General features: G+C 39.1%; 1 protein-coding gene across 7 annotated transcripts; it reads left to right on the plus strand.

Moving 5' to 3' along the window:
* ZBED4 (zinc finger BED-type containing 4) lies at positions 1–25,971 on the plus strand. Of its 7 annotated transcripts, XM_054826722.1 has the most exons (4): positions 841–1,079; positions 1,184–1,219; positions 6,108–6,185; positions 20,586–25,971. In XM_054826722.1, exon 4 carries the CDS (start codon positions 20,994–20,996, stop codon positions 24,510–24,512), a length of 3,519 nt encoding a protein of 1,172 aa, XP_054682697.1. In that variant the 5' UTR covers positions 841–1,079; positions 1,184–1,219; positions 6,108–6,185; positions 20,586–20,993; the 3' UTR covers positions 24,513–25,971. The 7 variants fall into 7 exon arrangements, with proteins under 7 accessions (XP_054682686.1, XP_054682740.1, XP_054682697.1 ...); XM_054826711.1 differs by lacking the exons at positions 841–1,079; positions 1,184–1,219 and adding an exon at positions 1–174; XM_054826740.1 differs by lacking the exon at positions 6,108–6,185.
* Positions 25,972–26,002: the final 31 nt, after the last annotated feature.

The following is a 26,002-nucleotide window of genomic DNA, read 5'->3' on the forward strand; positions in this document are numbered from 1 at the left end:
GTGGCGGCCGAGCCGGGGCAGCCTGCTTAGCGCCGCGGCGGTGGCGGCGGCCGGAGACAAAGCGCCTGGCTAATGAATGGGACGGTCCCGCCCGGCCCTTCCTTTTAACTCCTTCGGGCCCGGCCGGGCGGCGGTGGCGACCTCCGGCTTGCCCTGCGGCGGCCGCCCGGGGAGGTGAGTGGCCCCGTTCCGGCACCGGGAGGGGGCCGGGCAGGGCGGTCCGGCTCGCCCTCCCGCGGACCCCCCCTCCTCCCCCCCCCCCCTCCACGTCCGCCGCTGCCGCCGGGTTTTGCCTCAGCAGCGCCGGTGCCCGCGCGGCCGGGGCCCCGCGCCCCGTGCCCGGCGGCGCCCCGTCCCGCTTGGGAGCGCCCGCAGGACAGCGCCGCCAGGCCGGGGAGGGGGCGTGTGGCGGCGGGGCGGTGCAGGAATCCGGGGACTAGGCCTGCGGTGCTGGCTCCATTGTCTGCGAGGCCCCGGGAGGGGGCCCGGCCGGCCTGGCGGGCGGGGGTCGCCGGTCCCCGGGGGCTCGGCGCTTGCCGGGACCGCCCGGCAGGCTCTGCCGCCCCCCCCCCCCCCCGCCCCGGGCTGGGGGGGTGCCCGCCGAGGCGCTGGCCGCGCCCCGAGTCCGCCCGGCATTGTGCGCGGCGCGGGCCGGGCCGGCGGGACCCGCCGGGGCTCCGCGCCCGCTCCCACCTGGTGGGGCCGCGGGAGCCGGGCCCGCGGGGGGAGCGGTGACCATGTGGCCGTTGCCATCCCGAGCTAAGATGGCCCGGGCAGCCCCGGGGACGGAGAGCCCGCCGCCCCCCACAGCGGGCGGCCGTGTCTCCGCGCAGGGCTCACGGTGCGGGCCGGGGCTGCGCGGCGACCGGCGGACGAGCTCCTCGGGTACAGGCTTGCCAGCTGGGCGCCGGGGCCGAAAAACCCAGGAAATCCCCAAAAGCGTGCCCCCTCGAGAACGCGGGACACGAGGGGGGCAGGCTCCCGCCGGCGGCTTCGGTCGCGGCGTAAACACCGCATCTCTTCCTGTGTGGGGTGAAGTTCCCAGCCCCGTCCCTTTTGGGCAGAGCCGCTCAAGAGAGGTGCGCGTGGAAAAACTGCAGAATTTAACTTTCCTCTACTACTTCTCTTGCTTTTTACTTGGGATGTGGTAATTTTGCTTAAAAACGTCTTGTGTAACTTCTAGATCTGCACTGAGACGGCTGCTGATGGTAGACACCGGGTATGTTATAATGCTTACTGAATTTCGGAGGGTGTCTGATGCACCTAAAATTGTCTGCTGCACATACAGTCTACTAAAAGTGTAAAAACATTTCTTAATGCAATGTAAGGTAAAAGGCCTCTTTTGTATTAATGGTGATTCTAATTATCATTCCTAAGTTTAGTGGTGTTTGACTTTACAGCGTAGAAAAGAAGTCTTCTTTCCCCAGTCCTTTTTCCCTGGTGCTTCTGTGTTAGAAGCAGTCATGTCTTGTTTCTGGGGGCTATCTTTGAGAGATTTCAGTACTTTAGCATGACATCTCATGCTATGCCTATAATGCCAAGCAGAGAAGGACTTTCAAGCCTTCATGACATAAACATACTTCTCAGGCTTTCCTTATGTGTTGTTGTCTGTATAGCCCACTGTGCATGTGTTTTGTGCAGTTCTTTTCTTCAAAAGGTTATCTTCAGTAATGCAACATTTCACTTAAAGTGCAGCCGTGCACCCTTGGGAGGATGTTCGTGGAGTACATATTGGGGGTAGTGAAGTCTGGAAGACTATCAACTATCCCCAAGTTACAATGCTGCTACTAGAAAGCCTATATTTGTACTAATACTGGGCAGGGGCATTATAGTTATTTACTGTGGAGATTGCTTTTGTGGAGAAAAAATCTTATATGTCTTCATTGTATATTAAAAGCAGCAGAAATTCTTTTGTGGACTCTTAGAAATTTGAGTGCTGTCTGCTAGTTATAAGACCAACAGGCAAGTTGCTGAAAGTTTTTTGTATGGTTGGATGTCTGTCTGCTTTGGTACTTACAGTGTTGCTAGTATCTTTCAACTTTAACAGATATTGAAGAATTTATTCCATAGAAGTTCTCCAGAGCAGACAAATGTAAGAATTGATTGAGAATAAGTAAAATGAAAGTAAAATGAAATATCTAAAGTAAGCATCTCAGAAAAAACTTTTCTAAACGTTTGTACTTTGGAATAACCATAACTCTTTTACTGTTATGCTGTAGAAAGCAAAATAGTGACAGGTACTGCATCCTCAATGATAATGTGAAAGGCAAAGCATATAATAGCAGAAGGCTAGACAGGTGATGAACTTAAAGTAATGCTTACCGTCTTTCTGTTACCTTGTCCGCTGCGGCCTCTCTCTCTGTTTGGTGTTTCCACCTATTCTGGCTCATTTTAAACCTAGACTGCAAACGTCCTGAGCAAGAATTGTGTTTGCAGAGCTGCTAGTGTCATGGGGTCATGGGTGGTTAGTGCAGAGGGGCTCTACTTCAGTACACATAATACATCACTAAGGCTTATAACAGGTCCTTTGGAAATACAGGAGGGCAGCTGAGTTTCACACGTTTATTTAAAATTGTCTATCCGTGTAAAGTAGAATATCCTCCTATCAAAGATTATTAAGAACTAGGTATTACAGAAGGAAGTCCTGGCAAACTCTTAGGTTGTAGGGAATAGTTGCTGGTTTGTGTGGCCTTTGAGCCTGTTGTGTTTTTCTTCTCCCCTTTTCCTTGGAATTTGTTACCTTCTAACTTTTAGAATCCTAAATACTGTAAATTCTTAGAGATTTTTTTTTTATGTCTCTAAGAAAATTTGAATTAAGGAATGCAAATGGTCTGTCTCCTAACACCTTGCTGCATTTTACTACCATTCACAGTGAAGACTCTCTATGAGAGGATTCTGTAAATTCTGTCTTTTGAGGCTCGCTTTTGATTTGTAGTTCTCATCTTCAAAATAAGCATATTGTACTATGGGGCTGCCACTGTAATGTACAGTTAAAATAATCAGCTTTATGCAAATAGGTGTGATGATACATGTACATTAACTTACGTTTAGATAGAAAACAGTATTATAGATAGTTTACTTGGGGATTTTGCACAACGTAGACCATTGTCTTTAACTCATCATCATGACTGTCATTTTTTTCCTAAGTAGGGACAATCTAGGTATTTTACTAATATCAACATAAATTAATGTAATTTACATAATATTTTCTTTTCTAGCCTGCACTTTCAAAACAGGCTTCAAAAAAGGTGTTCTCGTATGTGGCAGATGGGCGTTGTTTTCTGTATAACTTTGGCTGTTTATTTTGCATTTGCTACTGGCATCATCAATATCTGTCAATTCACAGCTATGGGATTGTTTGATTTCAGCCAATTAGTAAAGAAATTGAGTAGTTTCTGTGGCCTAAAGATAGCTGTCAAGTGAAATCTAGAGTTTAAAGCACACACAACAAGAAAAAAGAGGTGGTGTTGAGCTTCCCCCCCCCCCGCCCCGCCCCGAAGTGGAGGAACTTGCATTCTAAATTAGTGTGATACATAGTTTAACCGTGGTAGGGTTTGGTTTTTTGGTGGGTTGGGTTTTTTGGGGGTTGGGGTTTTTTTTTTTTGGTGATAAGACAGAGCATAATATGATGGTCTCTTAAAGCAACAGCAGGGAAATAGCTTGATTTTTAAGGTCCTTATTTTCATTCAAGTGTGATAATTGAGAAAAAAATTGTGACTCTTTTATATTGAACATATTGAGAAGTGAAGTATCAGCCTTCCCTATAACCTGTGTAAGACTGGTTTTCGGTGGATCTTGACATAAGAAATATGGTATTACCATAATCTTTATTTCAACTTGCAACCTGCGTGCTCTGTTTAGCTATTACTGCAGGCTTGCCTCCCTCCCATCTCTCACCTCTTTCCCTTCTCTCTTTGCTTTGTAATGGCATGCAGGCTTGGACGATCCCTCTTCAAAGATTTGGAAGGTTACTAGTTCACTGTTACAGCTGTCTGAAAACTTGTTGGATTTTTTTTGGTAATGTCTGCTAGTTTACATTTGCTAGTGTTATACAGATATATATACACACAAATATAAAATATGTATCTTGCTGTGGTAAAATAATTTTGCACTGAGTGCTCAGATTTTCTGTACATTTAATACAAAGGCCAGTTCTGGATTTCAGTAGTCAGTAGCTTGAAAATTATGGCTGAAAATAGGCTTGGTTTAACAGCTGTGACACTTTAGCAATACTCTTTTGCAATTTTTTGGAAAATGTATGGAAAAAGGTATTTAAAATTAATAATGTATGTGTCTTATATGACAATGATCAAACAATTTGAACCAATTTTGTCCCAAATAAGTTCATTTAATTAGCATTTCAATAATTATGCTGCTTACCTGCTGCTGTAATTCTGTATGCTATTTTCTGAATCAATGTTTGCCTCTAGAGAAAATAAGCTCAGATCCAGCTAAAATGACTTCTTCTTTGTTATTCTTCTCACTAAAATAAACAATCAAGAAAACCCAAACATTAATTTGAATTGAATGAAATGTTTGGCATGGCTTGAAACTGTTTTCTAGTCATCTTTAACAAATGAAAGAACGGGAAAATGGGAATGGAAGGGTTGTGGGGTTTTGGTGTTGTGGGGTTTGTTTTTTTTTTTTTTTAAAGACATCGGGGAGGATAAAGATGCATTATTTGTACTCTATCTTGCCTGTAGTCTGATGGCTCTGGCACTTGCAAGGAATGTGGGAGAGCCAGGTTCACTTCCCTGCTTTGCCTGAGGAACTGAATCCACATCTCCAGAGAGTTCCCTAACTGCTCCTGCTGAGCACCCTGCACGGGTGGATCTCTGTCTCCTTGGCTGACACCTTCCTCTTTGTATGCATTATTTAAGTGTTGGCTGTAGTAGGGACAGCTGAAGTGTCTCATCTTAAGAGTCAAATTAGCCAGCTGCACAGCTCTGGAGATGCTTTCACTTGCTCAAGAGGGAGCATGGAAGTATTTTTAAATGAAAATGTCAGTAAAAGAAGTTACATATAATTCATTCCATAATGCACAGTAAGCTAGCAATCAGGACTTTCCACCCTCTAAGAGGCATTCTCCTTCTCAAGGAGAAGGAAAAAAAAAAGTGTGTGTATATGTGTATATATCAATCACTGTCTCTCAGTGTAAGAGCAGTAAGCACTGATTGGTGGGGAGAATGCTTTGCCGATTTAACCCCTGTTGATGCTTGATCCATGCAAAGTTTAGAGAAGAGGTCAAAGCATCATCCTAACCACTAAGCATTGCAGAGTCCAGCACTTTCTGCATTCAGATTTGGAGTCAAAGTTTACTTTCCAGGTTTTATGGGATGGCAAAAAGATTTCTTGGCTGTTTTTTGGTTTGTTTGTTTGTTTTCAGTGTGCTGGGGCAGTGAAACACCTGGGGCCTCTGCACAATGAACCTCATGTCTGTATAATGGTCAGTGGGACTGGAGTTGCAAAACTCCAGAAATACATCCTGTGATAGACTGTTTTGCTCTGGTTTGTTGCTAAGTCAAAATATCTGACTTAACATGCTCTGCTTGCAATCATTTCTTTCTCATACATGGGGAATGATAATGTTGTGTTGGTCCCATGCTATTGCATGTTGATTAATACACGTGCTGGGTGCAGTGTGTAAGCAGTATGTTTAGCTCCTGAAGAGAAGGTGTAACAAGCTGCCAGATGAATCCTGTAGTGCACTGAAAGGTGTCGGCAAGCTTCTTTGAAATCTTGCATGTAGTGTAGACTTGGTTTCATTCATCATGAGATGTAGTCATCCCTAAGCATTAAAAAAAATAAATGGAGCAGCACCAAGACAAGTACAAAAATTTGACTTTTAAATCTTTTTAGTACTCATTGGCAGGGGAGGATTTTATTTTTTTGCTTTGGAGCTCTAGAGTTGAAAATATCTACTTTTTCTTGACAATTATGAGGGCTAGGGATTTTGAAAAAAAGGCAAGAGCTCATCATGTAAGTGCAACTCCTGGAGCTGTCCGCTAAAGAGAAACCTAAAGAGAAACATCCCATGACTTGCCACTTTGACAGATAACATAACTAAAAATATTTATTAAAAGGAATTACTTTCTTCTTTTCCTTAGATACAATCATCATCATTAAGTTTGAGTAGCAAGTATTTAACTTCAAATGAAGCCGCCTGCATGCAGTGGAACAGATGTGTAAGTTTTTTGTTTGGTTTTTTGTTTTGTTTTGTTTTTCTCAAACTAGTGGGCAGCTTGTTTATTTTAGGTCTTGTGTCATTGTCGTTGTTACTAATTTAGAGTAATCCAATGGATAAAGGTGATGAATAATTGTATGCCTGTGCATTGACTTGTATGGAGCTTAATAATTTAGCAGGAGGCTTCCATGCGTGCCTGAGACTTAAAAATTAAGTTTGGAAGCCTGAATTTCTTTACAGAGTTACAGTAATAGTAACTAGTTTATGATTTGTGGGGCATCTCTTACTCTATGGTAACATCTGGCATATATACATCTTTACCCTGCAGTCTACTTCTTAAAAAGGGGGAAGTAACTTACATGCTACATTCATCCTATACTCAAATTACACTCATCTTATTCAGATGTCATGTCCTCACTTATAAAGTAAACTTTAATATTTTCTTTTAGGGTTTTTGTCTGAAACATATTTTTTTTTTCTTTATATATTCAGTTTGAGCTGTTGAGTACCGATTTTTCGGAAGTCTGAGATTTTCGATGCAGTAGAAAAAATTGTTCATATGCAGATCAGCATTTATATGCAGATTAACAATAAATGTTATTCTTGTATAGTGTTTCAGAGATTTCTGTTTATTTCCCCTCCCTCACACCCCAAATACAATAGATCAACTTTTAGGCTGCCTATATTATAGGTTAACATGCATGTTAGCAACAGATGGACAAAATGTTTGAGATAAGTAAAATGTTGAGCTAGCAAGTCTTGGCGAGATCATAGAATGGTTTGGGTTGGAAGGGACCTTTAAAGGTCATTTAGTCCAATCCCCCTGCAATAAGCAGGGACAGCATCAGCTAGATCAGGTTGCTCAGAGCCTCGTCCAGCATGACCTGATGTTTCCAGGGATGGGACATCTACCACCTCTCTGGGCAACCTGTTCTAGTGTTTCACCACCCTCATCGTAAAAAAATAAAATAAAATTCTTCCTTGTATCTAGTCTTGTATCTACCCTCCTTTAGTTTAAAACCGTTACCCCTTGTTGTATCGCAACAGGCCCTACTAAAAAGTCTGTCCACATCTTTCTTGGAAGCCCCCTTTAAGTACTGAAAAGCTGCAATAAGGTCTCCCTGGAGCCTTCTCTTCTCCACGCTTAGCAACCCCAACTCTGTCAGCCTTTCCTCATAAGACTCTGGCCTCTGTAGGAAAAGAAAAATAAAAACATGATTCAGATTCATTTATTGAAGGAAAGTTTTCCTAGGTAACAGATACAGAAGGTGTGGGGGATTTTGTTACATACTAAATCTGCTTGTGGATCGTTCTTCACTAGTCTAAGCAAAAATGAACTGCTAGTGTTTCCAAGTCCGTAGCATAACCAAAGAGCAGGAAAGAGTAGCTGTTGTTTGCAACAGCTTTTCAAGTCAATTCTAGACCACTGTAAAGAAATCTGATAAAAGGGACGATGTTGCTTTTGCCAGAATATCCAAAAATTCACTCTCATGTATTTAATGCTGAATTCTAATATACTCATCTCAGAGTCACTGTATGCTTTGCACCATTTTATTACATGATGTCAAGCACCGTAACATTTTATAGTTGTACCTAAAGTGCCTTTCTAATGTGGTTGTTGAGGTTAAAACCCTTCAATGAAAATATCCACTTCAGTACTACCTGTCTACTGAAAATGAGTATCTGGTCTTAGTATCTACAAGAACTATTTCTTGAATTATAATCCCAGATGAAATAACTGTTGACTGCAAGTTCAGTTGTTCTGATAGATGATAAAATCTGTAAATGGGAAGAAATTGAATGCCAATATGGGCTGTAACAGAAAAGTATATACATTTTATCACCTGTTTTTTTGGTCATATTCATGTGCTTCATTGAAATTCAGGTTGTAAGCACCCTGAAATAGAGCTTAGATAAATTTGGTCAGCCTAACAAATGCATTTATAGAACATATTTTGAGTTCCTTGTGACTTTTTTTTTTCTTTGACTATTTTGTTACGGTTTTATAGAACACAGTCATTTTTACATGTTTATTTTGGGAAATATGAAATGTGAGGAATATATCAAATACATAATATTTTAAGTGATCTCATACTACTTCCTGCTGGGGTATTTTTCCTTCATGGCATGGTGGTTGAAGCTGACTTTGTTTTTCATCTGTGTTTCAGTGTATCAGTATGCAATGCGTGAGGTATTCACCAGTACAGATTGCACCATGCACCGTATTATAAACAAGCTATTGCATACAAGCTCCTGGAGTTGAGCAGTGCAGCCCAGAGAGCTAGCATTTTGCAAATGTTCCTTCTGTCCATGATGCTTTCTTCATTTGTGATTAAGAAGACTCTTTTGATAGAATGGGTACTTGTATAGAGCTGGAGTGTCCTGAGAACAGATGGGAATATTCTGCTGTCCAGATGTATTTTCTCTGTTAAAATTTTAAGTTTCAGTAGATCAGAAATGTTATAGGTCTACATCCTTTAGCATCCACTCTAAGAAAGTCTTCCAGTGCATATGCTATGCAGTAGCTTTTATGTGCAGTTTAGATCGTTGAAGAAAACCTAGTTCCTGTTTAAAGGGATCTAGTGGTGTTAGATGTGCTGTGAGGAGGTGGGAGAGTAAAGAGCAGTGTGGAAATTGGTGCCTGCTTGGAACTCCCAACAACGTGCTCCCAGCTCTTGAGAGCTTTTCTTATTTAAGATTTGGGACTGCAAATCCTAGCTAAAATGTGGCATAGATAATGGCAATCATTGTATTTTCTGTTTTTACTCTGTGGTTCCTCTTCTTTCTTCTGTGTTAAAGGTGGGAACAAGATATGTTAGTAACTGTTAGAGCATATCTACAGACGGGAAAAAGAAAACCAAACCCAAAAGACAACAGGGTAATACTCACTACATGAGAGGTTTTCACTTTTTGTGAGTTGCATTAGTAGCTGCTGAAATATTAAGAAGATTGGGCCAGCTTTCGGGGAGCCACATGGTGTGCAGACCATGCTGTCGGCAGCATCTTTGCATTTGACACTGGGAAGTGGGAGGAACTGAGGTTCCGTTCTTCTTTTCCTTTCCTAGTCATTTTAAGTTGCTTTCTGTGGCTTACTGTGTGGTGGGGAGACCATAATCCGTTTATGACAGGAAATACAATGATACTCATAAAGAACAGGGAGCTTTCTGATCCTTTTCCCTTCTCTAAATGTTTTTTTTTATTTCCCTTTTCTATACCTTGCAAAATACTAGGTTTATTAAAATAATTATTGTGGTGGCTGTATAACACTAGAAATCAAGCAAATAAGAACAGCAAGGGCTATCCTTTTCTTTACCTGCTCTTGTACTAAAAATGTCTTGGATCCTGCTCTGAATAAAACACCTGTGTAACCTTATTGTGTAAAACTTAAATTACACGTTGATTACATGAATTAAAGCTCATGAACTTCACTGGTTGGAATAAGTACTACAAAAAGCTTTATTCTCAATTACAATTTTTGTTGTATTTTTTGTTAGCTCCTCAAGCACAACCTTGTTTGCTCAAATTAAAATCTGTGTCTATGGCAGTAGGATGGTTCTCCTATAAATCATTTCTTTTGGGAGAAGAAGACTGAGTTGTTTGTTCACCAGGGACAGGAGTGTCTCTTTGGATTTCCTGCTAATGCTCAGTGTGATGCTAGTGGAAACAATGTCATCTTTCCTGGCTTGGTTGTGCATGTCGGCTGGGTCTTTGCTGCAGTCTCACCTTGCCTTGAAGAAGGCAAAGAGAGTATGTCCCTAAAAGAGATTAAGAGGGAAAAGATCCCTTGTCAGGGATGCTAGGGACAGGCTGGTTGGCAAGTGAATAGGGAGATCTGTACACTCATTTCTCTCCCCCTCATTGTATGAATAGGAATGTTTGTTTTGAAGGAGACAGAGTTGAGGTTGTTGGTTTTTAAATTGGGATATCAGGTGAAACTGTCAGATGCTACTGATGTACATACAATTTACTTAGAAAATACCGAATGACAAAAAGTACTTGACAGGGGCATAAGAAGTTCACCCCTATCATGGGCATGATCGATCATGCCTGCATATGATATGGAAGCTTGGCTTTAAAGTTCCTGGTTGGTTTTGTTGCCGTTCTTGTGCTCATTGGCAATATGAAAATGAGTATTTGTGAACTGTATAAAAATTGTCTTGGATGGTATTGTGAATATTATTTTCTGTTATATTTGGTAAAGGAATGGTCTCTTCCTTGCTTCAAGTAAAATCTAGATGTATTTTTTTCAAATTATTACATGAAGAAGAAAGAAGATACCTGGTACAGAGAAGAAACAGATTTCTTTGGAGAATCATTTACAGTTGAAGGTATCTTCTGACTTGAATAAAGTTTTGTGACAAAAGAATGATTTAGCTTAGCTGTAAAAAATCCCTACGAAGTATTTAAAATACTGTTTATCCTCTTGAAAATATTTTTTGTCTTTTTGGGGACTATGACTCTTTCTAACCTGCTTTTATATGCACAAACGTTCCAGGATACAAACGCATAAGCACAGTACTAGGTCATATTACACATATACGAATATGATATATGTAAATCATGGAAAATTTCTCTGTAGCACAAGTGAAACTATCTGAGGACGTGTAACTAACTGATATCAATATGAACACAGAATTGGATTAATGTGTAGCTGTGAAGGGTTTTAAAACAGACCTCTTCAGACGTGATCTGGTTAGTATCAAACTAGATACTAGTATATGATAGTCTTAGCAGTTCAACAGGTATCATTCAGTTTTTTTATTTTAGAAAAATTATAGTTCAAACAGGTTAATATACTATTACATTCTGTAAAGGACCCTGTTAACGTTTTGTGAGGGGTTTTTTTCACATTATATTTACATGGATGTTTTCAGCAAGAGTTCCAGGAAGACTTACTGTACACAAGACATGGCATACCTCTCCTAACTGCTTTTTCATTCTTCGTCATTCTGCCTATTCAACTTTGTAACTCTCAGCTTTCTCCTTACAAGTGTCTCAAATTTAACTATTTGAAACCGTATTTAAAGTGCTTAAGGTTTCACTGTAACTGAGTTTAAAGATAGATTTTAAAATTAAAAAGCGTATTTTTTCTAGTATGTTGCAAGCTAGAAAGATGGGCTAGTCAGAAGAATCTCCTGTCCTAATCCTATCCTATTTATTTTATCAGCTGTGGACTGCAAAGGAGGGGGAAGAGAAGGATGTAATGGGCTAGGGAGAGGAATTGATCACTTGAGGAAGAGAAGTGTCAGAGGAGCTCTGCTTTGAATTTTCTGAAAGCAGGCTTCTGTTCTCTAGCAACGTGGAGTAAATGTTTTGTCTTTCATTCTTTCAGAACTTATCTGTTGTTACTATGTTTTTGGTTGTGTGTTGTTTCCTGTTCCATGATAATACTTATGCATCTTCCCTTCTCTGTTCTTATTTTTCTTTTCTGCATTTTACCCTCATGTTGTGTTACTGCAACCTTTGTTCATCTCCACTCCCCTCAACCCTAAAGTGCGCAGCACAAGATACTAAAAGCAGCTTTCGTGTTCTGCACTAAAAATGTTATAAACCAAACAATACATGCTTCAGCTGTTTAAAAAAAAAATCTAATTTTTTCCTTAAGAAAACCACCTTATCTCATGTAACATTGAGAATTGCCCCATCTTATTAGTATATGATGTTTGTCAAAAAATGCAAATGAAAAAATATCAAAATAAGAGTATAATCTATAACTTCTACTTAGAGCAACATTGAACTGATGTGTAAGACTTAGGAAAATCCTGCTTAAAGTTTTTAATTAAATTATTGCTTAAAACATCAGCATTTTAACAAATAACAGACAGATCTGACATTTGGTAGATGTGAACAATAGCATAGAAATGTAGCCTGCAAGTATTGCTACGGTAGTATCATACCAGATAATGAGAAAGAACACTTCAGTGCTTAAGAGACAGTTTGGATCCCAGACAAATGTTGACATAATTTACTTACAGTGACAGATCCAGTTTTTATGAGCAATCTCTTTGTAAAAGCTGGGACAGAAATGATTAGCATGTGTACAACCTGCTTTTTTTTTTTTTCCTTTTTTTTCCTCCTCCTTTCTTATAGTATGCTGCTATGGGAAGTTAGCAAAAGACTTGTGAAGGAAGATAGCCCCATTGAGATCTGATGGTATTTTTAGTGCACTAAGGAGAAAAAAGTAACAATTAAACGCTTATGAGGTGGTTGTAGGTGTGAGTAGTGTTACTATTTGTGGTGATACATAATATTATGTATGGTGGTACATGCAACAGTGATAGTTATTTTTTTATATAAAACTGGGGAGTGACTTTTTTTGGCTGAGGTGATTTTTTTGTTGTTGTTTTAGCTTTGCATTTTTATTTTACTTCTAAGATAAATGCTGTTGGAAATCACATGGAATGGAGAGTTCTGTGCTATGGGCTTTATAGTGTTTAATGGTGCTGCTTAAACCTAGGACGTGGAGGATGATGCTTCCAATAGTTATATGCTTAATAAATTGTCAAATAAATTATGAAGTCTGATTTCTCCAGAAATAAGTTTGAATTTTGACTCCCTACCCTATATCAGACACCTGTTTTACTCTTAAATGTTCTGAGCAGTTAGCCTGTGGCATTGAGGTGTGATGAAACATTCAGGTACTGAGTATGTTTAGCAAATCTGGTTGGGCACTGAACAAGGATGCCAGAACTTAATGTCAGCCAGATGTGAATAATACGCATGCTAACGCAAACATCCTTATTTATATCAGACTTCAAAAATAATGAGTATGAAATGTATAATAGTTAAAAAAGTATTATCTCAATTTTTTTAAGAAGTTTTATGGTTGAGGATATATTGGTGTAAGAACTTAATTAAGAACTAGATCCTCTTTTAAAAAAACCCACATTGATTTTGAAAATGAAATCTTAATTTCTGCTTTGTGTCTATTTCAAAGTATTTTTTTTAAATAGTGCTAATCTGGAAATCATACTGTTTCTCCAGTTTTGCCATTGCCATGAATTATTTTCAGTCCTTTTATACATCGGTGTAAGAGCTAGTATAGTTTTGTGCAGGGGGAGCTATTGTGCACGCTTTCTTCCATACACCATGAAGCAGATGATTTAGGGTTTGAGACGGAGATACTTGTACAAGGTGGGACTTTTAGTTCTTGACTCTTTCCTGAGGTTTCAGGGAATATTGGAAAAATGGTCAGTAAACACAGTCCTATAGACTTTGATGTTTACAGCAGCAAGAGGAGAAAACAGATGTGCAAAATAAACTAGCTTTTAAAAGAGTTAAGAGGCTAAATTTGAATTTGAGGAGTTTGTGTGTGTGCAATGTTAGGTGTTTTCCGTGTGCTGGTTAGATTTGAACTTGATGCTGTCCCTTTAGCAAGAGTCTAAGACTAAAACTGTCACTTCTGAGCTGTGCTGCTGATTGTTATCTTCCTGCATTATTGTTAACTTGGTGGTGGTGGGGAAAACAGAAGACAGAGAAAAGAGTCCAGAGATCGCTAAAGCAAAATTATTTAACTTAGCACTAGCAGGTCTGTCTTACTGCTTAATATAAAATAGTCTGCGTTCACAGTAAAATTCGATATTTTGGGGGACAGGAGGCAAGGAAGGGGGGGGAATATTTACATTTAGCTGGTAGTCTTTTTAACTTCTCAGTCTCTACTTCAGCTAAATTCCTGCATTTGTAACTAGGGTTGAGTACCCAGAGTCTAATGGTGATAGGCTCTCCACACCTTGTTTTTTCTCTGTCTGGGATGACTGATTTAGGCCCTAGCCTACACCAAGCACTGAGTTTTTCAGCAACGTGAAGAGGCATGAATGATCTTTATACTTGGATAAATTGGAGGTCTCTGGGTCGTGTCCTGACAAGTAGTGTGAGCACACTGGGGAGCTCGCATACCTTTCTTGCAGGGCTCTCATTCTTCCTGCCTTGTCTGTCAAGCTTCTGAGCATGTACCTTAGTCCCATTACTTTTCAAAGCACGTTTTCATTTCCTTCCCTATATGTTACTCTGAATATGTTATTTTCTCTTTGTAATTTTTCCGGACTTCACTTCTCCTCAGGGATGAGGGAGTTGAGGGCATCAGCTGCCCTGCCAGGATGCTGCCCCGTTTCTTCCAGCAGCTGAAGCCCAGCAGTCACAGCATCCTCGGGAGCTGCCTGGTTCTTGCCTCCCAGCCTGTTACAGCTCCTGCGCATGGCATCCAGCGTGGCTGGCCACACACCTGTGAAATGCTCCAGCCTTGGAGGAAATAATCTCCTCTCCCCCCCGCCTTTTTTTTTAACCTTTTTACATATTTTCTGTTAAGTACGCAGATTCCTACAAACTTCAACTCTTTTGTATAAGATTAATAAAAATGTCTACTATTACTTGTCCTAGTTGTTATATTCTGCTCCAAGTGAAGGCTATTTCTGTCCACAAGGAGCAAAATACAGTGTTGGTGATGCTGTTTCCACACTTTATTCTTTTGTGTCCAGATGGAGCATTTGGGGTCATGGATAAGAGAGGTTAGTTTGCAAGTTGGAGAGAATACCTTTGTAAAACCACAAGTTATCAGTTAATGTAAGATCTGCCTTTCAGGTGACTGGAAAAGTAGTGGAATAGTAAAGGTGGCTTTGTCATCTTCACTTCCTCTCCCAACAGTCCTCTACAAACTGTACCTCCCATGAGGTCCAAAACAACTTGTTTCTGGTATTAAGCCTGATTTTCTGTACTTTGATCCCAGTTACACTATTACATCCACTAGTTCATGCTTGTACATTTGTGCAGATTCCTTTGAGCTTCAGTGAGACTTGAGCATAGGACTCACCTTGTTTCAGAGTGTGACTAACATGCTAATTTTGCAGTCTCTTCTAATACCACACTTTAATCGCTCAGTATCTTGCAAACTTCTGCAGTTCTTCAGGGGTGAGCTAGTACTACTTTGTCATAGGAAATTTATATAAAAAATATGTCACTATTCTTAGTTTTCTTTCTTCAAGGGATTTGTAACTTTTAAAAGCAGTAAGGTTCATCTAGGCTATACATTTATAAAAATATGTTCTGCTTATTTGTTACAGGTTATTGGAGGTGTGTTTTGTTTTCAGATTTTTTGGAGGTCTGGGTTTGGTTTTTTTGTTTGATGTGTTTTGGGGTTTGTTTGTTTGTGTTGTTTGTTTTTTTTTTAGCAAGTATTCCTTAATTAGCATAGTACCTGCCATTGAAGTGGAAGCTAATAATAAATTTTTAAAATATCTCCTCCTTATTGCTTAGATAGCTTGCTTTTAGGGATTTTTTTACTTTATATTCTTAATTATGCCAAAAATAAATAGGATTAGCACTATTCATTCTAAAACTGACATCCATTTGTGCAAATTGTTTTTAATGTGGTTTTATATACCTCCTACACAAAAAATCTGTCACTACTTCTGATTTTTTTTTGCAAAATAGTAAATAGTTTTGCTTTCACTTTGTCCACATTTTGTGTCATTCTTGAAACAACTACTCCTACATTTTGCAGGTGTGTGTGTTTGTATTTATACTTTATGCACTTGTATAATAACTTTTTTTGTTGTTTTAAACTACTTTCTCTAGACCATTATTTGCTCTAAGATTCTGTGGTATAGTCAAGTCTGTGATTATTTCCTGACTACTCAACCTAAAAATGTTTAAAGCTTGCAGGCTACTATCTCCTTTACAAACATAGTCTGTTCATGGTTCAGTGTTCTTGCATACTTTCCATATTTCTCTGTATGTTAATGTATGTCTCTGCAATCCGAAGACACCAGTGTTTCTCTTTTTTTTTTTTTTACCTCCTTCCTTCAGCACTGTCATCTTCTGGTCATGGCAGTCTGCTGTGGCACTCTGAATCAGTGACGTTCTCCTAACACTTCTTGTCAACCACCATAGGCTTTCAGTAATCCCATTTTGAATGAAAAATCCTATAAAATGTTTCTGTAGGCTTCTTACCACAGCACACCACTGACTGTCTACAGCCACTTAGGAGCTAATAGTCTAGAGCAGTACATTTGAGTAGATAATTGTTCTCTAGTTCCATTTATTTTCTTTGAAGATTTTTGTTGCAAGGTGACTCTTACTTCTCTTTGTTTCCCTGCTTGTCTGTATCTAATTGAGGAGATTTCAAAGGCATAAATCACTTTAATTTTGAGCTCACTGCCTGTAGCCTTTTGTACCTTTGAAAACATTCTTTCTCTTTGAATATCCTGTTTAGCAGTAGTCCTTAACTTCGAGTAGATTGTGTCCAAGGGTAAATAAGCTGTGTAAAGGTGGTCATCAGCAAATTCTCATTGTTCTAGGTTACTATAAAATTTTAACATAGGATGGAGTGTTTTGTTTGTTTTTAAACCAGATTGACTCTTACATAGAGCTGGCATGGGAGGGGGAGATGAAAAACATATCTATCTTTCTAACTTCGAGCATTTTGTGGACTGTATTCTAAAGAAAATTTGGGTTGAACCCTCAAGGGTATTTGAAGGGAGGGAGCTTGACTTAATTTACACTATGATGTAGTAACACTCAAAGTAATAGATACCATGCTTAGATGTTTGAAAGAAAATGGAAAAAAATGCATGCTAAATCTTCTAAGGGGCATCCAATTTGGGGGATTTCCCAGGAAATGATCTAGCAGCCCTAACGAGTGGTGTCCTCTAAGAATCTCGGTTATTCTGCATTCCAAGAAGGCAGCAACAATGCCTAGAAAAATATGTGCTGTGTAGCCAGAGACCTGTAATGGCCATAAAGTTGAAAAGATACAATTAATGTTTGAGTGTCCTAAACTCAATCATAAGTACACTAAAGTAGTGTCACTGGCCACAGTATATAAGCACTTTGTAACACTGCTAATAGCACAACTGTCCTAACAGCATGAAAGTATTTTATATTACAGCTAAGCATAAGTGTAGAAATAATATGTAGATGCAGAGGGAGTCCGATATTTAATTGCACAAATAGGGGACAGAAAAACATGACTCAACAATTCAAGTAGTAAAATCTGCAAGCAAAACCAAAGGATACAGAATAAGGAGAAAAGATTTCTGGTGGAACCAGAACAGTTTCTGGTCCTAAAGAAAAGAAGATAAATAACGTAAGGAGCAGATGAGAGTGCTTCCCATACCCTTTTTTGGTGGAGGAGATTATGAGCACCCAGCAACAGCAAGGAGAAATAAGGAAGAAAGAAGTCCACCACCACAGTTCCTGCTTCAGAGTCCACACAAGCTCTCACCTATTCACCTCAACTCAGCACCTAAGACCATCAAGGACCACAGTCATCAGTATTTAACTACATGGCATCATCTCAGTGGTGGTGTGTACTCAAAGCTAATTTAGGATAAGATGATTAGGGCCTAACTGTTTGAATATGTAGTGATAATGGCTGATAAAGGTTAAGAACTTAACTATTGGCAACGTGTATTGTTAATGAATGTCAATCTAGTTAAGTATCCTTACGAAGTTTGCAACTGGTCTCATTTATCAGGTTTCCAAATCTTCCCATTACAGCTACCTTATGCTTAGCTGTGTTAAGCACTAACTGCATATCAGGACAGGGGCAAGTGAAGCATCTCCACGGATTTTTCTGTTCAAAGCCTAGAACTGGTTTTGCATAGTTAAGAAATAAGAGGAGTTGCAGGCTAGAGATGCGATTACCTGTTTTGAGGCAAAGAAATTGTGCACAACTTCACAGAACCTGATGCCATGGATGCGTACATGTATCTTGTGCAACTCTAGCTAGGAATCTGTAATGTGCTTACTGTAATTTGGCACTTAGATGCATAATTTATGTTTTGTAAGCTCTGCATGGAGTCACTTGCTTGTGAGCCTTTCTATTTTGTGATCCGAAGTCACAAAAGCTTAATATATATTCTTGCTCTTCCTATTTGCTGTACAAGCTCCAAATTTGCAGATTAGATCGAAATAAAGATTGGAAAAAAAAATCCTCTTAGATTGATTTCTAATAAAAATTTATCTTACACTCTCATCCTAGATGCACAAGCTTCCATATCATCAATGTGTGTGTGATCACTAACTTGTGTTTCATTCAGTTTTCTACTGAGTGATGTAACCTTAGTCTCTGTTGCCAGAGTTGTTCTTAGATGTGATTTCACAAACTTGTGGAAAGTATTGTGTTTAAATTTCTTCTAGAAATTTAAGGTTTTTCTTTTTCTTCAAGTCTCTCACTTTGTTAGAACTGATGTTCTTCATGTTCAACCCTTATATCTTTTGGTGTCTGAAAACTCTTTTTTTTTTTGGTGTGTCTGAGGAGGAGAGAGGAAGGCAGAGCACAAATACTAAAACTTTAACAGAAAGAAAACCAGAGTTACTGCCTTCCTTTTTGTAAGTTCTGACTGCTCCATCTCCCTTTTCTTAAAATCTTATCATAGAACGGTTTGGGTTGGAAGGGACCTTAAAGATCATCTAGTTCCAACCCCCCCTGCTGCGGGCAGGGACACCCTCCACTAGACCACGTTGCTCAAAGCCTCATCCAACCTGGCCTTAAACACTTCCAGGGATGGGGCATCCACAACTTCTCTGGGCAACCTGTTCCAGTGCCTCACCACTCTCACAGTAAAGAATTTCTTCCTAACACCTAATCTAAATCGACCCTCCTTCAGGTTAAACCCATTACCCCTTGTCCTATCACTCCATGCCCTTGTAAACAGTCCCTCACCATCTTTCCTGTAGGCCCCTTCAGGTACTGGAAGGCTGCTGCTCTAAGGTCTCCCCGGGGCCTTCTTTTCTCCAGGCTGAACAACCCCAACTCTCTCAGCCTGTCCTCGTAGGAGAGGTGCTCCAGCCCTCTGATCAGCTTCATGGCCCTCCTCTGGACTCGCTCCAACAGCTCCATGTCCTTCTTATGAAAATAGCTGCAATAAACTGATTGCTCTGCTTTTCCCTGCCCCTCCCCCTGCACTGGAAAAGAAAGTAAGTTAGTGCTACAGTAGCCTTTCTGGAAGTCTGAAATCCACAGAAAATAGGTGTTTCTGGTCTCTCTTGTAAACAAACCTCAGAGAAATATTAATTAAAATAGGTTACGAAGTTAATATGACATTCATCTTGATACAGGGGGAAATGTCTGAGTACAACCTAGACTTTTTTTATGTGTCTTGTGGCTATGGCTAATTTCACCTTTTGTGTGCTGAAATCCTTCTAGTGTTTGAGTAACACATGAAAATTGTGTGAGAAGTTTTTAAAATAACCAATTCAAACTTCTTTTGTCTTCAGCTGGGGAGAAAGAGTCCCATAAAATCCAGTTTGCACAATTGGAGTGCATAGTGTAGCATAAGCTGCAGGGTCAGAAAATGTTACCTTGAATGAAGGTACCAATAACTGTATTAGTGACACAAGAGAATAAGTAAGAAAGGGTTTGGTAAAATTTAGAATTCTGATAGAACTGCAGTAAAAAGAAAAAAGTGGCTGACAACTGCAGATAGCTTCTTCAGGTTTGTATGGGGTGGGTGAGAAGTATCTATTCTTTGAGCCCGTTGCTGCCCTGTGATTTATATGCAGCTGTACTTCCAAAACCTGCTCTTTGTACTGGAATTGGTGGGGGAAATCTTCACCCATGAAGAGAACAAGCTGTCTTGGTGTAAATGGGTTTTCCAGTATAACCCTTGGGTACTTGAGGAACCTGAGCTGGCAGTGCTGCACTACGCACAAGCGTATGCAACTGTATGTGCCTTTCCTTCTGAGTGATGATGTAATGCTTTTGGGAGACCTCAGTCTATATATGGCATTTGTATAGTCCACTTAGCCTAAATTAAGCATTTCAGTTTTCAATTGTGAAACTCTAAAAGTAGCTTTTTTTCTGTAGCATGGTGTTGTCTGGGAGTGTTATGGCATGAATACAACCACGTAAGGCTATGGTCAGAGGAAGAGAGATTAGTGTGACAACACTGGACACCCTTTCAGAGTTTTCTTGTAAAATGTTGTATTTTTACACACCGCTGTCAGCAATGAAGGGCTTGCATGTATGAGAGTATAACTTAACATTTGGGTTTAAGTACATATTTCTGTGCTAACGTGATTAAATGCCTGCTTGTCTTCATATATATCTGTAGATATAGAGACTTACATAGTATATGTTTGTATATATATGTGTATGTACAATTATGCAGTGGTTGAATTAGGATGTAGGATGTCCAAGCAAGTACAAAAGTGATGCTTGGACTCTAGATTTTGTCAAAGCTGAACCAGAGCTGCATGTGTGGACACGTCTTTGCTCACAACATGTGTTGAATAAATGTTGGAGTTTCTTCTTTTTTTTCAATAGCATGCTGAATTGTTTTTATCTCAAAGGGAAGAAAAAAAAGCCCTACAGAATATTTAGTGCATGTTTTCAGTTCACCTTTACTGTAGTTATTTAAAATGTGTTAGTCAACTTTGTCTTCTGGTTTTTTTTTATTTCTAGATGGTGCAAAAGAATTGCAGTTGTCCAATCAAGATGAACAGAATGGCTTCCTTCAACAAGAAAATAGAACATTCATTTTTTAGGATTATGTCTACAACGTGAAGCATTTAACAGTAGCTGTCTTTGAGAACATTCATCTATGACCTGAAATGTCCTGATCCTGGGGAAAAAAAAGAGATTCCATTAATTAATTCTATAATTTTTAATGCATTTTTATGACTAATCATATTTGCTTATGCACAACACGGATACAGAATTCATAAACCAGAGATTATTTTAACACATACGCACATTTGTGTTTGTGCATCCAGTATACAAGATACATCATTTTAATCAAGTTTTAAATAATCTTTTAAATTATCTATATTTATTAATAAATGAAGACTTGGCAAGAAGAATTTGTCATCCATGGACAAGAGTAGAGCAGGTTCCCCCAGAATGGATGGTAATTTTGTATTGGGTAAAATCAATAACTTAAAAGTAGAGCAAGAGGAAGACGGCATTAACTGTACTCTGGAAAGAATGGATATAAAGACAGAACAAGATGATTTCAAAAATGCGGACAGCGGTGATGAACAGGAAGACAAAGAAAAGAACTTCATTACCAACAACCCTGGCAAATATTTATCTACAGAAAGTGAAGATGATTATGGATCTCTTTTTTCTCAGTATAGTAGTACGCTGTATGATGTAGCAATGGAAGCTGTGACACAAAGCCTCCTTTCTAGCAGAAACATAAGCTCCAGAAAAAAGTCACCTGCTTGGAACCATTTTTTTATATCTCCTAGAGATAGCACTAAAGCAATATGTATGTACTGTATGAAAGAATTTAGCAGGGGTAAAAATGAAAAGGACCTGAGTACAAGTTGTCTCATGAGACACGTGAGGAGAGCCCACCCGACTGTACTAATTCAAGAAAATGGAAGTATGCCAGGTATATCCTCCTTTTCTTCACCTACATTGTTACTGCAGCCTCAGTCCGCAGATGTTGGAGATCTGAGTTCCATGTTGTCCCCCATAAAACTGGTCAAGAAAATGGCTTCCAAAATACCGTCTCCAGATCGAATAATTGAGGAATCTGTTTCTATTGTTTCTTCTGAAGAAATATCAGATCTCTCAGTTTCTGAAAAGTGCAGCAAAGAAGAAGTCATGGTTGGGTCATCTCCACAGCTACCCAACAACCAGTATGATGACACGGTGGAGAATGTAGCAGAAAAAACTGTTGTAATTCCAAAGAGCACATCAGGCTCCAGAAGGAGATCTGCTGTCTGGAAACACTTTTATTTGTCGCCGCTAGATAATTCTAAAGCTGTTTGCATCCACTGCATGAATGAATTCAGTAGAGGAAAAAATGGAAAAGACCTGGGAACGAGTTGTTTAATAAGACACATGTGGAGAGCCCATCGTTCCATTGTCCTGCAAGAGAATGGGGGTGGTACCAGCATACCACCTCTCTACACCGCACCTCCAACTCTGTTGCCTTCTTTACTACCCTCAGATAGTGATCTGAATTCTATGTCATCCTCTCCTGGAAAACTAATGAAAGAATCAACTTCTGTTTCTTCTTCTCCAGATAGAATCTCTGAGGAGATCCATACTAATCTGTCTTCTGGAGATGCTCTAGTGGAAGACTCAATGCTGTCATCTTCTGATGATATAGGTGAAGTCTCCTTTGTTTCATCTCCTGAGAAACAGTGTGAGGGATTAGGTCCACTAATATTTGAACCTACTGCTGTGTTTCAGCAAAATAAAAGGATTATGAAAAGGCTTAAATCTGAAGTTTGGCACCACTTTTCACTGTCACCTGCAGACAGTCTAAAAGCAGTATGTAGATACTGCAGTTGTATGATAAGCCGTGGTAAGAAAGGAGATGTGGGCACAAGCTGCTTGATGAGACATCTGTATAGACGCCATCCCGATGTAATTGGAAACCAAAAGGGCTTTCTTGATATGAGTTTGGCAAATTCTCCTTACGCCACTTTGGCTTCTGCAGAATGTTCGTCCTCAAAGTTGACTGACTTGCCTACAATGGTTACACATGATAATCAAATTATATTTCCTGTTAATAGTAAGAAGACCTCAAAACTGTGGAATCACTTTTCAATTTGTTCTGCAGATTCAACTAAAGTGATATGTATGCACTGTGGACGTACAATAAGTAGGGGGAAAAAGCCAACAAATCTAGGCACAAGTTGCCTTTTAAGACATTTGCAGCGGTTTCATAACAATGTATTGAAAACTGATGTCTCAGAGACCGTATTATCCTCATCTACGGATAATCACGTGCCACTGAGCACAGAATTACTAGGATCTTCAAACTTTGATGAAACCAATGACAAGTTTTGTGACTCTCACCCAGTTGCCAAAAAAATCACAAGTCTTGTAGCTGAAATGATTGCACTTGACCTTCAGCCATATTCTTTTGTAGACAACATTGGCTTTAACAGGCTGCTTGAATACTTGCAACCTCAGTATTCTTTACCTTCTCCATCTTACTTTTCTAGGACAGCAATTCCAGATATGTATGATAATGTAAAACAAATAATTATTTCACATCTTAAAGAAGCTGAAAGTGGAGTGATCCATTTTACATCCGGAATATGGATGAGCAACCAAACACGAGAATATCTAACCCTGACAGCTCATTGGGTAACATTTGAGTCTTCGTTTCGACCTCAGTGTGAGGATTACCATTGTTCAGCACTATTAAATGTATCACAGATTGATTGCGACTACAATGGTATCAGTATTCAAAAGCAGTTAGAGTACTGGTGGGAAACATGGATTACTTCCATTGGCCTTCAGATTGGGATTACTGTTACTGATAATCAGAGTATAGAGAAAACTTTAAATGAAGGTGATCATTCAAGTGTACAATGTTTTAGTCACACTGTTAATGTCATTGTAAATGAGGCTATTAAAAGCCAGAGAATGGTTCAGAATTTGCTTAGTATTGCAAGAAAGATCTGTGAACGCGTCCATCGGTCAGCAAAAGCAAAAGAGAAGTTAGCTGAATTGCAAAAAGAGTATGAGTTGCCTCAGCATCAGCTAATACAAGATGTTCCATCAAAGTGGAATACATCATTTCATATGCTTGAACGTCTTATCGAACAGAAAAGAGCAATTGATGAAATGTCAATAGAGTGCAGCTTTCGGGAGCTAATTAGTTGTGATCAGTGGGAAGTCATGCAGTCGGTGTGTCATGCTCTCAAACCTTTTGAAGCTGCAAGTAGGGAGATGAGCACACACATGTCTACTCTAAGCCAAGTGATTCCAATGATTCATATACTTAACAGGAAAATAGAAATGCTATTTGAGGAAACAATGGGCATAGATACTATGCTGAAATCTTTGAAAGAAGCTATGGTGAGTAGATTGTCCTCCACGCTTCATGATCCAAGGTACATTTTTGCTACACTTCTGGATCCCCGGTATAAAACATCCTTATTTTCAGAAGAGGAGGCTGAACAATATAAACAAGACTTAATCAGGGAGCTGGAAATAATGAGTTCTACCTCAGATGATGATAAACCTGTTTCCAATGGATGTGATATAGGTTCACCATCTACAAACTCATATGGGGAAGATAATCTTTGGTCACTCATGGGTGACATGAAGAAAACAAAAGACCTGAAAGAAAGAGCAAAGTTACCAGAGGAAATGGTGCTTTCTTACTTGGAAGAAGAAGTGCTTGAGCATAACTGTGATCCTCTAACTTACTGGAATTTTAAGAAGTCATCTTGGCCAGTACTGTCAAAATTGGCTGTCAGGTTCTTGGGTTGTCCACCAAGCATTGTTCCTTCAGAGAGATTGTTCAGTACATCCAATGAAAGCAACAACTTTAGTCAGTCAAGGTTAATGATTGAACACTTTGAAAAGCTTATCTTTTTGAAAGTGAATCTTCCTTTAATATACTTCCAGTATTGAAACTAATGAACAAACTGCTAGACTAAATCTATTGTTGCTCACTGGATATTAACTATCTATAACTTCAATTTTTAAATTGCTCCAATGGGGGCCATGTATGACATCTAATCAGTGACTGTAATTCCAAATTTTAGTTTCATTTTTTTCAGCTTTCAATATGTCTACATGTGCCTTATTCATAGTACTTCAGGCCAGATATTGTATATATGTTTTTTAAAAGTTCACACTAGAGATAGCCTGTCTTGTCAAATTATACAAAATTATGTAGGTTTTAATCCATAATTGTAAATGAACTTTAAAAAAGCTCAGTTGTTTGTTTTAATAGAATGGCAAAAAAAAAGATGTAAACAGTTCTATTCTGTAGTTTTTTATTCAATTATTATGTAAAAAACCATAAACCAGGTACTGTATTTTAGTTGAAACATTGCTTTAATTGCAAGAAAACAGCTTTTGTAGTTGTCAAAAGAAAGCTGTACATGAAAGATGGGGGTTCAAGCTGTCTTTTTATCATGTGGTGTTTTTAACTGCAAGCCCTAAAGTACCTAGAGGATTAAGAAGAGTTATTGAAGAAGATGTGTTTACAGGAGACTTATACTATTGACTTAGTATCTGAAAAAAAAATCTTAAATTTGAGATGATATGGAATGTCAGTTATACAGCAATCGGTAGTAAAACTTCCCATTCTGGGTTCTCCTGTTCAGGTTTTACATTTTAACTGAACTACAGAAATATTCTGGATATTTATAAAAGCTCTTTGGAAGTCTTATCAAAGTTTGTGAATTAATGCTTGTTATTTAATGCCGTGTACAAAAAAGGCAAGAAACTTACCCTGAAGACTCTAATAGTCATTATAAAGCCTATTCTAATCTTTAGTGCATCGAAACTATGAGGTTCCCTATTGTAAAAATTGAGCCCTTACCCCTAACGTAATTTCAGTTGTGTAGAACAGCCTGTCTTAAAGCTCCTAGTTCAGAAATAACTGATCTTCTGATTTTCAGTAATAGCCTTATGGATATGGTGCACTGCTTAGAATTTTATGTAGTAGGGTTGATTCTTAACTGTTGGTGTCCATCAGGCAAATGGGATGTAGAGCCCTCAAAACTTCAAATGAAATGGAAAAGGAATAGCCAGCATTTTAATTTGAAAGGAACATTCTCCATGGTTTTTAACTCTAGAAAGATTGATCTTCTCATTTCAGTTTTCATTGAATACTTTTTGGGAAACAAGTCATCATTTGCTTATGACCTTTTAGAAAAGTTGTAGCTTTGTTAAAATACTGTACCTATGCCTAATCTAATTTTGCATTTACTATGTTTTAGTGTATTTATAAATGGTGAACTCAGTTTCTGAAATTAAACATTTTATTTGCAATTTTCTAGTGGTAGTCAACACTGCCTTTTATTTTCAGATGGATTTAAGACAACTATTGAATAAAAATTGATATGATTGTAATCATAAATATACCACGGAACATGCTGTTTGAAAAGATT

Source organism: Grus americana, chromosome 1 (genome assembly GCF_028858705.1).
Source record: "Grus americana isolate bGruAme1 chromosome 1, bGruAme1.mat, whole genome shotgun sequence".
Taxonomy (NCBI): domain Eukaryota; kingdom Metazoa; phylum Chordata; class Aves; order Gruiformes; family Gruidae; genus Grus; species Grus americana.

Bases quoted from the DNA above. Each gene is read 5' to 3' on its own strand.
- ZBED4 (XM_054826711.1), top strand. From the start codon at position 20,994: ATGGACAAGAGTAGAGCAGGTTCCCCCAGAATGGATGGTAATTTTGTA.